Raw genomic sequence first — 18,279 nt, forward strand, 5'->3', positions numbered from 1 at the left:
TATTTTGACGTAAAAGAGGACGTGAAAAAGCCAGAATAAATCCCCTCTTACATTTCTAATTTCTTTGAGAAATTCTATGAGAAATGGAAAAGGAGATAAATGGTTAGTTGTTTTGTTAGCCAACTGTTTCTTTCATTATCTAGTGGACACTTGGAAGTTTTAGATAATTATTCAGATGTATTTTGGCACTGGCAAAAGAATTCATTTATTGCCCTTTTGGCCCCCTTTTTAAGTTCTTTCAACCAATGTTACATGGACTCTTTCATTTCTCCAGTAACCTCGTCCACTGAAAATGCGAAGGTAAGGATGTGGGATATGTGTCTGACATGCGTACCTAATTTAGTCACTTGGATCCTCTAATTTTATATGATGTTTGAAGTAGTTCACACTTTCTAGTAAAGAAATATTTTTGCCTCACGTGGATGCGAAATAGAGATTTCATATTTTTCTTAAGAGGTCATTTGGGAATTGGCTTTTTGTCTTTTTAGCTTTTTTATGAGGTGAAAAATATGTTTAGGAATGACTTTTTTTAGTTGTATAGAAAAATGTGAATGACTACTGTGTATGATTTGACTTTTTAAGTAGTTTTTTTTGACTTCCCCCCCCCCCCCCCCCCCCCCCCCCCCTCCAATTTAAACCATTCTGAATAGTGTGCTGTTAACTGATAGAGTGTAGTTTTTGTTAGATGGATGACCTAGAAAGGAAAAATGGGATCCAAGTAGTTTCACCTTTGTTGGTTTCTTAAATTTTGTTTCTTTTCACATTGTATGCTGCACATTTGTTAATTGTTCTTAGTCTTGCAAATTCATTAGTTTTAGACTTCACTAAAGATTGAGATTTTCTGTAAACCCATTATAATACCAAATTTTTTTCCCCTCAGGTTTAGATTGCATTTATCCTTGCGACTTCATTCCATTCACAAGAAGGCCACTGCTTTTAGTTGTTGAAAGTGACAACAGTACAGCATTCAAGGCAAGTATCCTATTGTTACTTTGTGTTTATCCTCCTCTGCCAAGTAATGCACTAACACTTTGTTAAAAAAATTATATGTTTCACAAATAGCGATATCAAACATTACTGATAATCTCATTGGTGAGTTCGTAATTAATTAGAAGAGAAAAGGAGGGGACTTCATGCCCTGGTTTATATTTCAATAGAAATTGATATGCACAAACTGTTACATGGTCTTGAGTAGAACTCACCCCAAAAGCTAGCTTTATGGGGTGAGGGTACCCTCACGGCTTATATGTTTAATATTATTTTTAGTATTTAGGCGATGTGGGACTTTGCTTCATACCATCCCTCACGCCCAGCGTGCTCACTTGATAGTACTTGCGGCGTGTAGGCTAGGAACACGCCTCCTACCCATACGTTTCGGCTCAGATACCATGTTACACGGTCTTGGGTAGAACTCACCCCAAAACCTAGCTAGTAAGGTGAGGTTGCCCTCATGGTTATATGCTTAATATTACTTTAGTACTCACGCGATCACATCCTCCCTTACGCCCAATGTGCTTACTCGGCAGCACCTGCGACGTGCAAGCGATGGACACGCACCCTACCTATATTATTGATAACTGAATTAATTATTACAATACTAAGCCAATATTAGATAGGTAAAACATAAGAAACCCTAAAATGCTAAATACATAGCTTATGACTAAACTACCCTCAAATACTAAGGTACCGTTTGGTAACACTTACGTTTTCAGTTTTCTGTTTATATTTACAAAAATTTAAAAAACTCAAATAAAAACTTGTTTGGTAAAATTTTTGATTTATAAATAAGTGGTCTCAGTTTATAAATTTGGCTAAAAAATGAAAACACAAAAAATGTGTTTCCGTTTTGAGTTTTCAATTTTTTTTTTTACCATCCAACACTAGTCACCACCTGCTACATTTTCCACCGTCTTCCGCCACCACCACTCACCACCCACCCGCCCGCCACCACCACCTGCCACCACCACTCACCACCACCTGCCACCACCACCACTCACCACCACCTGCCACCACCACTCACCACCCGCCATCACCCACCTGCCACCTACTCGCCATCACCACCCACCCCTCGCCGCCGCCACCACCACCACCGCTACCACCACCACCACTACCCACCACCCACCTGCCATCCACCGCCTGCCACCACCACCCGCCAACACCACTCACCACCCACCTGCCACCACTTGCCACCACCAGCCACCACCTGCCACCACCAGCCACCACCACCACCACCACCATCACCCACCACCCACCTGTCACCACTACCACCACCCACTCGTTATCACCTACCAACCGCCACCACCCGTCATTCGCCATCCACCTGCCACCACCCGCCACCACCACCACCGCCACCACCCACTCGCTACCACCCACCATCAGCCATCGTCACCCACCATCACCACCCGCTACCACCCACCACCACCCGCCATCCGCCACCCACCACCCACCACCACCCACTCGCTACCATCCACCACCCGCCACCACCCACCCGCCAATGTCACCCACTCACCCACCACGACCACCCGCCACCACTACCCATCCGCCACCACCCACCACCTACCACCACCCGCCACCCACCTGCCACCACCACCACCCATTAGCTACCACCCGCCACCGCCACAGCCACCGTCACCGTCACCCACCCACCCACCCACCACCACCACCACCACTACCACCCACCACCCGCCACCATCACCCACCCACCCACTCACCCATCACCACTACCAGCTACCCACCACCCACCGTCACCACTTTCCACCACCGTCTTCCGCCGCCACTTGCTACCATTTGCCATTTCTCACTCTTTTATATTTTTAAATTTTTAAAACATTTTGTCAATTACTAAACGCGTTTGTAGTTTATGTTTTTCTAAAAATAAACAAAAAATAAACAAAAATTAGTTTATAAAATTTTTGTAAATATAAACTGAAAACGTAAACGTTACCAAACACACTAATATAACATAACATAATATCTCACCCCTTCCCTCCCCTCTCCTCTCCAAACTTATAATGTGAGCGCAGAGAATATAGAGTTTGCCAAATAAAAAGCAAAAACAAGCAGTCGTGTGAGTCTTGGTGAAAAAATCAGTCAACTGAAGAGACAAAGGCACAAATGGAAGAGTAATAGTGCTGGCTTGAAAGTGATATCGAATGAAGTGGAAGTCTATTTCATTGTGTTTGGTGCGTTCATGAAAGACAGAATTATGCGCAATCTGAACAACACTCTGATTGTCACAATATAACGAGACTTAGAAAATATGAGGAAGAAGAACTCCGAAAAATATGAGGAAGAAGGAATATATTTCTGTTATATTCAAAACTTCTTATCTTACAAGACCAAATGACACTCCTTATATAGGAGATATTACAAACATCATTATAACCCATTATATGCCATTTACATATTATATATTACCACTATCTACCACTAACATATTATATACATGCCACTATCTACCACCAACACCACTATCTCATATTCTATACATGCCACTATCTACCACCAACACCACTATCATATTATATACATGCCACTATCTTATTATTAACACAAATTTCCAGCACTCCCCCTCAAGCTGGTTTGAAGATATCTTCCATAGCCAGCTTGCTAGTCAGCTTATCAAATTGCTTCTTGTGTAGTCCCTTCGTTAGCACATCAGCTAATTGTTCACCTGTTGGAAGGTAGGTCATACAGATTATGCCAGCATTGATTTTCTCCTTGATGAAATGTTTATCCACTTCTATATGTTTTGTGTGATCATGTAGAACTGGATTATGAGCTATAGATATAGCTGCTTTGTTGTCACAATAGACCTTCATAGGTGTCGGGTGAGAAAGCTTTAATTCTTCAAGAATTCTTTTAATCCACATTACTTCACAGATTCCATGGGCAACAGTTCTGAACTCTGCTTCTACACTACTTCTAGCTACCACATTCTGTTTTTTACTCCGCCATGTAACTAGGTTCCCACCTACAAAGGAGCAGTATCCGGATGTTGATCTCCTGTCTGTAACACTTCCTGCCCAGTCTGCATCTGTGTATACTTCAACTTGAAGATGTCCATGTTTCTTGAACAGTAAGCCTCTCCCTGGAGTTCCTTTCAAATATCTTAAGATCTTATAAACGGCCTCAAAGTGCTCTGCCCCCGGTGAGTGCATGAACTGACTTACCATGCTGACTGCAAAGGCAATATCAGGCCGCGTATGAGACAAGTAAATCAATTTCCCTACAAGTCGCTGATATTGTTCCCTCTCTTTGACTTCTTCAGCCTTAGCAGCTTGTAACTTCAAGTTAGGCTTGATCGGAGTCTCCACCATCTTACAACCAAGCATACCTGTTTCTCCAAGGAGATCAAGAACATATTTTCTCTGATTAACGAATATACCTTCCTTGGATGTTGCAAATTCCATTCCGAGGAAATACTTGAGGGCTCCCAGATCCTTAATGTGAAATTCTTTTGCGAGTTTCTCTTTGAGGGCTGCTAACTCTGCTTCATCATTACCAGTTAAAATGATGTCATCAACATAAACAATCAAAATTGCAATTTTACTGTCTTTTGAATGTTTATAAAATATTGTGTGATCTGCTTGACTCTGCGAGAAGCCACAACTGATAACTGCCTTCCCAAAGCGTTCAAACCACGCTCTTGGTGATTGTTTGAGTCCGTATAATGACTTGTTCAATCTGCATACTCTGTCGCTTCCAAGTCTCTGCTCAAATCCCGGCGGTAGGCTCATGAACACCTCCTCTTCAAGATCACCATTGAGAAATGCATTTTTAATGTCAAGTTGATGTAGAGGCCAATCTGAATTTACTGCAAGAGATAACAGTACTCTGATGGAATTTATTTTAGCAACAGGAGCAAACGTTTCCTGATAGTCGATCCCATAAGTTTGAGTGAAGCCTTTAGCCACCAGTCTCGCCTTGTATCTCTCAACGCTTCCATCTGCGTTACATTTTATCGTAAACACCCATTTACACCCAACTGTTTTCTTGTCTTTGGGTAGATCAACTATCTCCCAAGTACCACTTCTCCTTAAAGCATTCATCTCCTCCATGACTGCTAATTTCCAATTCGGATCATCCAATGCTTCCTGTATATTCCTTGGAACAAACAAGTGTGAAATCCTAGATGTGAAAGCTCTATGGTTTTTAGACTATCTTTGATAGGAGAGGTAATTTGCAATAGGATGTTTAATACAATTTCGGACACCTTTCCTAATTGCTATAGGAACATCAAGGTCGGAAATAGAAGGAATAGGATTACCTAAAATTTCGATGCCAGAACTCGGGTGGACATTCGGGTCATTAGGATGGACATTCGGGTCATTATTCCTCAGATGAAATCGCTTCCTAGTATAAACTTGAAGCTCAGGATTTAGATCATTTTGTAGTACTTCTCCCCCTAAACAAGAATCTTCTTGACTAGGCACCATAGAACTTGGTTCTCCTAAGTGATCATTATCAGACAGATGTGGTTTTTGTGTAGGATAAATGACATTGGGGAGCGGGATAGAAATATCCCAAAAACGGTCTTCTACTCCACTTGTCTCCCCCTGAAGAGAAGTGTTGGGGAAAGAGGATTTTGTTTCCACAAATGACACATCCATACTCACATGAAATTTCTTGGTTTGAGGATCGAAACACTTATACCCCTTTTTGTTTGAGGAATAACCCAAAAAAACACATTTTATAGCACGGGGGTCAAGTTTTGAACGAAATTGACTGGGAACATGATCATAGGCAGTACATCCAAAAACTTTGGCGGGTAAATCAGAAAACAACCTCGTGTCAGGGAAAAAAGTTTTGAGACAATCAAAAGGTGTTTTGTATGTTAACACCTTTGTAGGCATCCTGTTTATCAAATAAGAGGCTGTTAAAATTGCTTCACCCCATAAATATTTAGGAACATGCATGTAAAACATTATAGCACGTGCTACTTCAAGTAGATGTTTATTTTTTCGTTCTGCAATGCCATTTTGTTGAGGGGTATCCCGACATGTAGATTGATGAAAAATCTCTTTTTTTTCCAAAAACTCACCCAACTGCTCATTGAAATATTCTGTTCCATTATCAGAATGTAAAATACCAATTTTGGTTTGAAATTGGTTTTCAATCATATTGTAAAAATTTGTGAATAAATTTTTCACGTCAGATTTTTTATTCATCAAATAAATCCAACATAAGCGGGTATGGTCATCAATAAATGTAACAAACCATCTTTTACCAGAAAGAGTAGTGATTTTAGAAGGGCCCCAAACATCACTATGAATCAAATAAAAAGGTTTGGAAGCCTGGTAAGGTTTTGGCAAATAAGTAGAGCGATGAAATTTTGCAAAAATGCAACTTTCACAATGAAAAGAAGAACAATCAATCCCTTTAAATAATTCTGGAAATAAATGTTTCAGATAAAGAAAACTAGGATGTCCTAGCCTATAGTGCCATAGCATTATTTTTTCTCGAACAGAGTTTGAACTAGTACTATTAAAGCTCTGAGCTTTTTTATTACTAACATGTACTTCATCAAAGTAGTAAAGACCTTCAAGCATCCTAGCACGCCCAATCATCATCCCCGAGTTCTGGTCCTGAAATTCACAAAATGTAATACGACAATTAGAATCCTTAGATAGTTTACTGACAGACAAAAGGTTACAGGCTAAGTTGGGGACGTGAAGAACAGCATTGAGATTAATTTTCTCAGTTAGTTTAATAAATCCTTTTCCTGCAATAGGTGAAAAACTACCATCGGCTATTATGATTTTGTCATGACCAGAACAAGGGAAATAGGTACTAAATAAATGGGAAAAACTAGTCATGTGATCGGAGGCACCGGAATCTATGATCCACGGAGAGAAGTTTAGGCAAGAGAAGGCTTTAGGATTTCTACCTGTTTGTGCCAACAAAACACTAGGAGTACCGGATGAGGAGTTGGATTTTATCAGCTTTAAGAGTTGATCAATCTGCTCTTTGTTGAAGGGACCTGAATCGGCTTCATTAGCGGTAGGAAAGCCACGATTCTTCTCTCCTTGTTTGCTGCTTTTCCAGTTGACAGGTTTGCCATGGATCTTCCAACACGTTTCGCGTGTATGGCGAGGCTTGTTGCAAAAATCACACCAGACCCGTGGCTTATCATCAAACCTGCGCTGGTAATTTGCAGCCTTGTTGGCCGCAGCATCGCTAATTAAAGCAGAAATTTCAATTGATTCACCAGTACCTTTTTTCTTAAGCATGACGCTCCTTCGGCTCTCTTCCCTTCTGACTTCGGCAAATACTTCGCCAATGGATGGGAGAGGAGGTCTGCCAATAATTCTTCCTTGCACTTCATCGAACTCAATGTTGAGGCCGGCAAGAAACTTGTAAATACGGCTATCTTCCACAGTTTTCTTGTGGTGGTTGCAGTCGTCAACCGATTTCCATTCGTATGTGTTGAAGATGTCAAGATCCTGCCACAACCTTTTCAACGAATTGAAATATTTGGTGACGGAATCATCTCCTTGACGAATCTCTCCCAACTTCAAAGTTAATTCGAAAACTTGAGATTGATTTCCTAGGTCAGAATACATCTGACTAACATTATCCCACAACTCTTGTGCAGTAGTATAGCACATGTAATTAGAGCTTATATCCTCCTCCATGGAATTGACCAACCATGTCATAACCATGGAGTTTTCAGCGTCCCAACTGTCGAATAGCGGATCATTAACAGCAGGAGCCTTCTTGTCACCAGTGATGTAACCGATCTTTCCTTGCCCACGGATATACATCCGGACAGATTGTGACCAGCGGAGAAAATTATCACCATTTAGGCGGATGGTGGTGATTTGGACAGAGTGAGAGTTGGACGTTTTCACAGGAATGGCAGCGGCAGGGGTTGAAGTGGTTTCGGACGTGACTTCCGACATGGCTATGACGGTTTTAGGGCTGCTGTGTTTTTTGTTGCTCTGATACCAACTTAGAAAATATGAGGAAGAAGAACTCCGAAAAATATGAGGAAGAAGGAATATATTTCTGTTATATTCAAAACTTCTTATCTTACAAGACCAAATGACACTCCTTATATAGGAGATATTACAAAAATCATTATAACCCATTATATGCCACTTACATATTATATATTACCACTATCTACCACTAACATATTATATACATGTCACTATCTACCACCAACACCACTATCACATATTCTATACATGCCACTATCTACCACCAACACCACTATCACATATTCTATACATGCCACTATCTACCACCAACACCACTATCATATTATATACATGCCACTATCTTATTATTACCACAAATTTCCAGCAACGAGGTAGGAGAAGGAAGTAACACACCCATATTAGAAAGAAGCTAGCAAAGCCACACAATTTCAAAAGTAGCATGAGCCGTAGCATGATATTCAGCTTCAACGGTAGAGTGAACAACAACTGATTGTTTCTTACTTTTCCAAGAGATGAGAGAATCACCAAGGAAAACACTAAAGCTGGAAGTAGACTTGCGATCATAAATATCTCCAATCCAATCTGCATTAGCATAAGGATGAAGTGTGAAATCAGAGGAAGAGGAGAGAAATAAATATTGGAGCAAAGTACCATGAATGTATCGAAGAGTGCGTAAGAGACCAGCCTAATGAGTGGAGTGAGGAGCATAAACAAACTGGCTGAGAATGTGAACAACATAGGAAATGTCCGGATGAGTCACCGTGAGATAAACCAAACAACCAACAAGCTCATGATAGGTAATGGGATCATCAAGCGGCACACCTTCACAACCAGGGAACTTAGCATGCAATTCAATCAAGTGTCAACAGCCTTACCATCTGTGAGATGAACATACCCCGTAGGAGAGGAAGCCACTTCAATACCAAGGAAATATTGAAGAGGACCCAAATCTTTAATCTCAAATTCACAGAAGAGCTAACGCTTAAAATCCTAAATAACAAGGAGGTCGGAGCCAATAATAATCATATCATCCACATGTAATAGAAGAAGAACAATATAGTAGAAGTCCGACGAATAAAGAGAGTAGAATGATGTGTGTGGGCCAGAAACCAAGGTGGAGAGCGACCGAGTGAAAGCGATCATACCAAGCCTAAGGAGACTGCTTAAGAACATACAAAGCTCAACGAAGACGACAAATAAGACCAGTGGAATGAGAAGGCCAGGAGGAGGCCGCATATAAACTTTTTTAGCAAGATAGCCATTGAGGAAGACATTCTTGATATCAAGCTGAAAAAATGAAGCCTTTTCAACCAGATAGTCATTGAGGAAGGCATTCTTGACATCAAGCTGAAAAAGTGGCCAATGAGACATAGCAGCCATAAAGATGAGAGTGCGAATAATGGTCATCCTAGCAACTGGAGCAAAAGTTTCTTTATAGTCAATCTATGCTCTTTAGAGAAACTCTTAGCAACCAAGCGAGTTTTGTATCTTTCCAAAGAACCATCAAAATTTGTCTTAACCTTGTATGCCCATTTACACCCAACAAGATTCTTACCAGCAAATAAAAGAACCAACTCCCAAGTTTGAGTCTTAGCAAGAGCAGTCAACTCATCATTCATGGCAGCCACCCAATTAGGATCATGACATGCTTCTTTGTAAAACCTGGGCTTAAAGTAAGTATGGAGACAAGAAAGAAAAGAGCGATAGGAGGAAGAGAAACATGTAGTAGAAAAACCTAATCTTACCGTGGGATGACGATCATGAGCAGGATTATGACGGACAACTTGATTAGGATCCAAGGAGGCAGTGGGAAGAGCAACAGAAGTAGGAGGTGCCTTGCAATGAATGTAAACTAGGAGAGGAGCTGGTGTACTAAAGTAATATTAGGCATACAAGTGTGAGGGTATGCTCACCTTAATAGCTAACTTTTGGGGTGTGTTCTACCCAAGACCGTATAACATGGTATCAGAGCAGGTTCAGCAGCCATAGCCGTCGTTCACCTTCCAACGACCTTCCGGAGTTTCTTAATATTGTTTAAAGGTCACCACGGACCATCACAGCTCTCTCTCTTGCTTAGCAAGGTCGTTGCACCCTCTATCTCCCTCTGCCTTCGCTAGTCGTAGCCCTTTGTCTTTAGTACTTAGGCAATGTGAGACTTCGCTTCACACCCTCCCTTATGCCCAGTGTGCTTACTTGGCAGCACTTGCGGCATGCGGGCTAGGGACATGCACCCACCCATCCCTACGTACTTAGGCTCTGATACTATGTTATACGGTCTTGGGTAGAACTTAATCCAAAAGCTAGTTTTTTGAGGTGAGGGTGCCCTCACACTTACATGCTTAATATTACTTTAGTATTCAGGCAATGTGAGACTTCACTTCACACAAACATGTGAATCTCTCTCGATGGTTTCTGGGGCATAGAAATGGGTAAATTACAGCGACCAACATATGGCTCCCCCAACATTTACCTTCCTATTTTAAACAATGCTTTCTCTCTTTAGGCCATAAATTTTCTTTTAATTCATTCTAAAACCATGATTACTAATCTAGTTTGAAAGATCATGACAGCACGCGGTTGAAGAGTAAAATGTATTGTGGCTGTCCTAGATTGATGTTGATGTCAAGTAAACAAAGGATGAGATTGTGAGATTCGGGAATTAGCACGTGGCAGGGCTCTTTTTTATTTTATTTTATTTATTTATTATTATGAGAATGCTAGGAATGATCAACTCCATTTGCTTGGAGGAGTGTTATAGGGTGCATGTATCCCTAGTGTCTCCTGTACTTGGGCTGTACTCTTTGATTTGTTTGTTAGTCATGTTCTGTTGAGTTGGTGAGGCTGGGGTACATGTACATAATCACAGCCATCTTCTGTCAATACTGAAGCTAGGATTCATGAAAGGCATCTCCGTATTCTCCCAATTCTCTATTGGAACAAATAGAATCCTTTGATGAGGTTTATTATAGGGCTTTGCTTCATACAAAATCTCATCGACAATTACTTCGGATGGAAGGTTCTTCAGGAAATCAGAGCCAAGCATGATGATCACAACGAGGTGTAACTAGTGGTTCAAATTCCACTGTACTTCCTCAAACACTCTTGGTATATCTTATGTATAAAGCCACATTTCTAAAGTTGTGATGTGAATTTTCTGCCATGAGTTATGATTGTGCTCTGATATGACATAACTTGGTTTATCTGGAGAAGATAAAATGTTGATATGGAACTGAAGTTAGTTTATTCTATTCAGTTAGCCTCATTTAGTTACATTTGCTCAGAGAAAATGGTTTGCCTCTTCTATACAGAAAATTATCAATCTGACAGGTTGATATTTTATTTTCAAAAGTTTTCTGAGCCAGATTTTCCATAAAACAAATTTAGCACAGCCAATTATTTTTTAAAATCATATTGAAGATAATTAGGGTTTTCATTTGCACAGGCTATAAATGGAGCTGAAAAAGGGGAGCCAGCTGCACTGCTCCTATCTCCAAGCTCTTCTTCTATTATGCCTCACCCAAATGGAAGCCTATTCACCAGCTTTCTCACAGCTCCTTTGCAGGCTTTTTGCCTCTTGCTCGGTATTTCAGGCTCTGATAGTGAAACGGTGAGGGCAATCAACACTGCTATCCATACTTATTCGCTAATTGCTTAATTTGTTGGTAAACTAAAAAAATGCTTCAGGATACATGCAACAAGGCTGAGAACTTACTTTCCTCGTTACTAAATGACTGGGGAATGACGTTAGCAGCTTCAGACACCCTTGACCCTGTTTGGGCTCAAGTTTTAAGCGATCCATTTCTAAGGCGACTTCTATTACGGTATGCCAAGAATTTCTTTTACTTTTTGAGTTGTGAGGATTTATCTTCTGTCTCTGTTTGATTGCATCTTCAAAACCACTGGTACTTACAAATATTGTTGAATTAGTGAATTTTAACATAACATGGGAGTATTTTAGATTGAGATAAAATTTGATTTTCAATTTTATGGCAATGAGAAAATGGAACTTGTGTGTTTTACCAAGATTTCTTGGAAATGAAAAGGAATTGTGGAATCGGAAGTAAGGCTGTGTTTGGTTTGCCTTTGGAATCATGATTCCAAAGGCAAAATTTTAAAAACACTTCAAAATTCATAACCAAACACATAACTTAAAATTATTCAAAACTTAATTCAAAAATTAATTTCAAAACTTTAACCAAACACACAGTTCAAAACTTAATTCAAAACTCTTTTGACGATATAGTGTTGAAGATGGTTAGTAATAAGATTGTTAAATTATTTTTATAAAAAATCTAAAAAAAATAATTTCTATATTTAAAAAATATCTAAAACAAATATATTATTATTTTTTTCAAATAACAGGTTGCAATTGCCACAAAAAAAATAAAAATAAAAATTGTGCTGTTCTGGTCAATAGGCTGGACGTCCGGGAGGATGTCCGGTGACTGGGTTGACCCAATCCGCTCTTTTTAAAATTTAAAAATTCCTTTCAAAACTCTTTTCAAAACTCATAATTAAACAAATTTTTTCTTTTCAAAACTCAACTCACAATTCCACACTTAAATCACAACTCCAAAAAGAGAATTACAATTCCAAACTAAACCAAACGCAACCTAAGTTTTTTATTTTTATTTTTAAGTTACTGATTTATGATTTTGGAATCTTGCCCCAACCGCTTGACTAATTTGTGCATGACATGTCACGCAGTCAGTGGAGTCTGTCAAAAATCCTTGAAAATAGACTCTATTAGGTTTCTCTTAAAATTATGTGCCTAACGTTTGGATTTTTGATGGCATTGCCGTTCGCTTTTAAAGAAAGACATTGGAGAGTTTCAACCTTCAAGCATTTTGCCTCTAATTTAATCATCTAGGTAAGATGAATTCATGCCAAGTGACCTATATAATTGGATGAACCAGATAAATTTCTTACTAAGAAGCCCAACTTAGATTTTAATGTTCAAATTTTAGATTGATTTGCTTTGTTTCTGAGGGACTTTTGAGATATCCCTTTGGAAGAAAATAGGTGTAAATGAGAGCTAGTGAGAAGGGACCACATTCTTCATCAAGAGGAAGCATTTATATGTAGATTGAATGGATATTTAAATCATGGAGGCAATTTAGTACCCTTTTTTTAATTTTAATTTTAATTTTTTTGGATGTATGGCATTTCTAAGTTAATGTTGTACAAAGTCTAAGTTGGTGTTTGGATTCCTGATTCATCAAGGGAAAAGAAATAGAAAGTAAAATAGATTACTCATACATGCTCATTTTTATGGGTAACTAAACAAAAAACTGAATATTTTGACAAATATATATATATATATATATTCTTATTTACATAACCCAATCAAAAAAGAGAAAAAACTAGCATCTACTTCATTTTCCTTTCATATCTTTTTCTGTAATTTTTCTTCTCTACAAACTGCTCCACAAATCCAAGATCCAAACATGCTATTTTGGGAAGATGGTTATAATCAGTTTTTTGGTAAAAAACTGCTTATAAGCAACTTTTTTGTGAGAGAGGAAGTGAGTTATAATATGGGAAGTGGATTATAACCCACTTTCCAAAAAGGGCCACGTTTCAGACTAATCTAGATGCCTTCTAGTAATTTGGTATATTTGTAGTTGTAAAATTTTCATGCTTACCCAAAAAAAAAAAAAAAAAAAAAAAATTTAATTACCAAATTGTTTGATGAAAGAACTGCATGGAGTAGAGCAAATTTGGTGGGTATTCATCTTTCCTTGCATTAATCTATGTAAAATTGTTATATATATATATATGTATGTTTTCTCGTAATAATGTTGTGGTTAAGCTCCTTTGAATTGAATCTTGCAGATTCATATTTTGTCGGGCAGTACTAACACTGTATGCTCCTACATTCAACAAGAAAGAGTTTCTTCCTGAATGTATACCGTGCCTTCCAGAGGCTGTTCTACCTCTGGCTGCAAGATCTCAAACAGCAATTCTGCAGATAGCCAACCTCTTCGGTGCGACCAACAGTTTCATCTTCTCTGAAGGCATCACTCTTCCTGAGAGTAACGACGAATCTATGTCGTCGTCTTCATGAAGCTCGCTTCAATGCCGAAACTGGCTTCAAAATGTAACATTTCGTGAGTAATTAAATTTTTTTTTTGGTATGTATAATTTCATTCTTTTATCCTTAACTTCAATTTTTTTTTGTCGTTGGTTATTATGGTTTCTAGTGTTTTGGATCCTCATGGTTGGAAATATATGTCATTATGGTTTGTGATTCTGTAAATATCATATTTGTGAGCATTACAAGTCATATTTTCATTTTCCAATTATTCTACCAATGTAACAATAAGAATGGAACACACATCTTAAAGATGTCATCAAAATGCTAGAATGCTATCATATCAAACATGGTATATTTTCAAAATGATAATTTAGGGTTTAAGGGTTAGGATTTAGATGATATTTTCAAACATGGTATATTCTCACAAAAAAATAAAAATAAAATAATAATAATGATAATTGAGGACTGTAGGACAACCATTATGTTCTATTTGGTTTAATAGAATGGTGGAATGAAGTGGTGTGATTATTCCTCACTTCCTATGGATGACCATTTTCGTACAATGGTGAGTGATAATTTCAATTATAATGTATTTTTTATTATTTTTTGTCAATAAACGAATGTAAATGAATATTTCGATAGAATGATTATTTTATTTTTTTTCATTTCAGTGAATCAAATATTATCTTAATATTTTGTTAACTAATGCTTCAACTATTAGGCCAATATGCCTATAACCTAAGGCCTGCATGACAAAAGGCTATTGGGCTTTTTTGAATCAATAGTTTTTATTTTGAAAAATTATTTTGGACTGTTTGGTTAAATTTATTTTAAACAGCTTTTGATTTCAACAATTTATTTTAACTCAAAAAAGTTAGTTTTGAAAAGTTGTTCACCACTTGCTTTTGATTATTAACTTATGCTATGGGCATGTTAATTTACAGTTATATTCTTAGGTTTTTGTATTTTTTATTTTTTTAAAAATAGAAAAAGACTTAAATAGACTATAGATTATTATTATTATTATTATTTTTTATTATGAAAAATATAGACAAGTAGTGAATAATAAAAAATAAAAATTAATTGAAAAAGTTAGTTCACAGTTTATTTAATAAACATTACTTAGCAACTTAAATCTATAATTTAACAGATATACCAAACAGATTAACAGTTTTTGATTAAAGTCATAATCTATAATCTATTAAGTTATAATTTATAATTTGTTTTAACAGTTATATCAAACGGGATCATTAATTCAAATATTTAAATTGGCTGCAATTATTGTCAAATTAGTTGATGAAATATTATTATTATGTTTTTGTTATAAAATTGGGGCAAGGCCCAAAGAAAAGGATTACATAAAAACTGGGCAATAGGATAAAAGTCCTTGTCGATCTATATCTAGGGGCTTTTTCCAAACAAAGTTTCTTTTGCATTTTATTTTCCAAACTAGGCCTAGTTTGGATAAGTTAAAGCGCTATTACAAATCGCGCTTTCACTGTGGTCAACAGTAGAAACGTTATTTCAAATAACGTTTTCTAAAAAAAATAAAATAAAATTATATGCACAGTGAAAGCGCTATTTCAAATAGCGTTTTCTTTAGAAAAAAAATTTTATGTTAAAAGCGCGATTTAAAACAGCGATTTATTAATTAAAAGCGCATTTTACAATAGCGCTTTCACTATTCATCAAATTTTGGGCTCCAAACAGTGAAAGCGCGATTTGTAATAGCGCTTTAGCTTAGTTTGAGAATTCCGTCCAAACTAAGCTTAGTTTGAAAAATAAGATGCAAAAGAGACTTAGTTTGGAAAAAGCCCCTAAAAAGCAGAGGAATGAACGCAGGAGTTCGAAGAACTTGTCGAGTGGCAAGGTATCTAGCTTCCTTGGCCAAACAAGTGACATTGCCAATCCCGCGAGAGATCTCCTGATTTCTTGGCACAGGTTAAAATTAAAGGCCCACTCTGTTCGTTCCATTAACGACTTGAATGACCTCTAAAGAACTTGTTTCAACGACAACAGCCCCGAAATCGTTCCTCTCAAGAGTTGGAGGTCAATCCACAAAGCCCAAAGTTACCAATGTAATGTTGAAAACGCATAATCCAATCCCCATGATCAATTCCTCTAGCACCAGCAAATCCATCAGGAACAACGGATCCATCAGTGTTCAACTTGACCCAATTCGAAGGACGACAACCCCATATGACCATCGCAAGTTCATGTCGCCTGGCTTGACTAAGCACTTGAGCTTTAATCACCTCCGCCAGTCTCTGCTTAATGATACCAATGGGCCGAAAGGGAGATTGAAAGGTAGGATCATGCAATTGTTGACTGTGCCAATACCAAAGAGAAGTTAGCGCATCCATAAACACCAAAGTCCACTGATTCTCAATGGTGCTGGGCCATGGTGGGGATCTCAAGTTAACATCCACCCATTTAACCAAAGGTGAGGAGAAGAATAGTAGCCAATGTGAGGGGGTTGGCAAAGGTATGGTTCTCAGCGTTTCTGAATTTGAAGAGGAGAAAGAGATGTGGGTTAGCAAGACAAAGTGGAATTGTATGGAAAAATCCAGTCTCTAATTCTTCCCTACTAACTGGGAAAGGCGATTAATAATAATGATAATAATAGAACTAAAAAATTAAAAAATTAAAAACTAGCCATATCCATGTATTGGGTACAAAGATCATTATAGAAAAATTAGTTTGATAAATTCCAGAAAAATGATAAACTATGTAATGGGAAGATATTAAGTACAATGAATTTCTACATTGTTGCATTAGAAAAAGCAATTGGTGTTTCACCAAACACTAACGATATATATATATATATATTTCCAATATTTACAAAATGACAGTAAATCATTCGAATTTATGAGAAATACCAAAAACTATGGTTTTCAGATAGAGTTTGGGAGAAAAAATATTTGAAATTTCCCTTTGCATACAGAGAAGTCGTGATAGAGACCAAATGGTTTTAGAATAGACCCCTTTTCTTTTTCTTTTTATTAATATTTTTTGACAATGGAAACAAATAATCTCTGTTTTTTTTATTAAAAAAAAAAAAAATTAAAAAAAAAAGCTTTTAACCACATTGGATCCTCTCCTTGTAGGGTTCCCATAATGTGTTACAGAGGTAATTAAGTAAACCTAATCATGACTAATTTGTTAAGTCTTTAACCATCCAATTGTAGAAGGAAAAACTAAACATTTTTTTAAAACCTATCTTAAACTGTTAGACACAACATTTGATTTAGAATTCGAAAATAGATTCTACATCATATCTCCTTTGTCTCTGTATTTCAAACCAATGATCACTTCTTTACTTGATGAAAGAGAGTCATCATGGGTAAAAAAATGTTTGGGATAGAAGACAGTAAGATAGGGTAAGTATGCCAGATTTGTATGTCTAGGCACTTGTTATTTTATAACAGAATATTAACCACTCCACCAATAATCACACGTGTGACATTTTCTTGATCACTCACAAAGTCAACCTCTCATGTGGAAGAATATGCTGTAGCAATTACAAGCAGAGAAGCTTCTGTCATATCCAAATCTTCATCCTTTGATTGATCGAGCAATGAAACCTCAAACTTGTGTACAACATTTGCTAAAGCAAGCTGCTGGAAATAATTTCGGCAATAATTAATTAAAGCAAATAAAATAAATAAAGGAAACAACAAAATTAAACCTTACAATACTTCTGCAGATGGTTTATGAATAAGTTTGTGATTGAGACCAATGTTTGAACACTGTGTCTTTAAGACAGAATTTCGTCCTCTCCAATGGTGCTTGAGAACAAGACGTCCTGTCTCCAAGATACAACAATCATCACAAAATGAAGGGAGTACACTCTTTGATTGTACATCGAACCAAAATTATGTTTTGCACTCACAAAATTCAGACTCACATAGATGAAGAATACAAGAAGAATGCTTGAACTTGAGGAATTTGGAATTAAAATATTGGAATGGGGGTTGCCTTTATATAGGCTTGTTGGTACCTGTTTAGTTTGAACAGAAAATGCACGATGGGACACGACCCATTTCTTTAAAATAAAGAGACATCATTCAAGGATTGCATCCTTTCATTCAATGGTCGCACTCTTTTGTTCAAATAGAGTCTATTTCAATTCACCACTGCCTTTATAAATTTTCCAACAATCCCCCACATGAATGAAATTGACAGAAACGAGAAATGCAACAACATGCAGACTATGTGAGTACAAATCTGGAAATATCCTGCATAGGATAGGTAGCTTTTGGCCTTGAAGTTTCCCTTGTAAAAGACTATCGGACT

At 37.5% G+C, this 18,279-nt stretch overlaps 1 protein-coding gene across 1 annotated transcript in view; it reads left to right on the forward strand.

The window, feature by feature from the left end:
- LOC114298790 (signal transducer, putative (DUF3550/UPF0682)) overlaps positions 1-14,205 on the forward strand; it is a 30,549-nt gene extending 16,344 nt beyond the window's left edge. The window contains exons 7-10 of the mRNA XM_028243417.2: positions 881-972; positions 11,389-11,553; positions 11,631-11,767; positions 13,782-14,205. Of these exons, the coding sequence (XP_028099218.2) occupies positions 881-972; positions 11,389-11,553; positions 11,631-11,767; positions 13,782-14,013 (626 nt within the window). The 3' untranslated portion in view covers positions 14,014-14,205. The remainder of the gene's footprint in view (positions 1-880; positions 973-11,388; positions 11,554-11,630; positions 11,768-13,781) is intronic.
- Positions 14,206-18,279: the final 4,074 nt, after the last annotated feature.

This window comes from Camellia sinensis, chromosome 5, assembly GCF_055761805.1.
Source record: "Camellia sinensis isolate YWXY chromosome 5, ASM5576180v1, whole genome shotgun sequence".
Classification (NCBI taxonomy): Eukaryota; Viridiplantae; Streptophyta; class Magnoliopsida; order Ericales; family Theaceae; genus Camellia; species Camellia sinensis.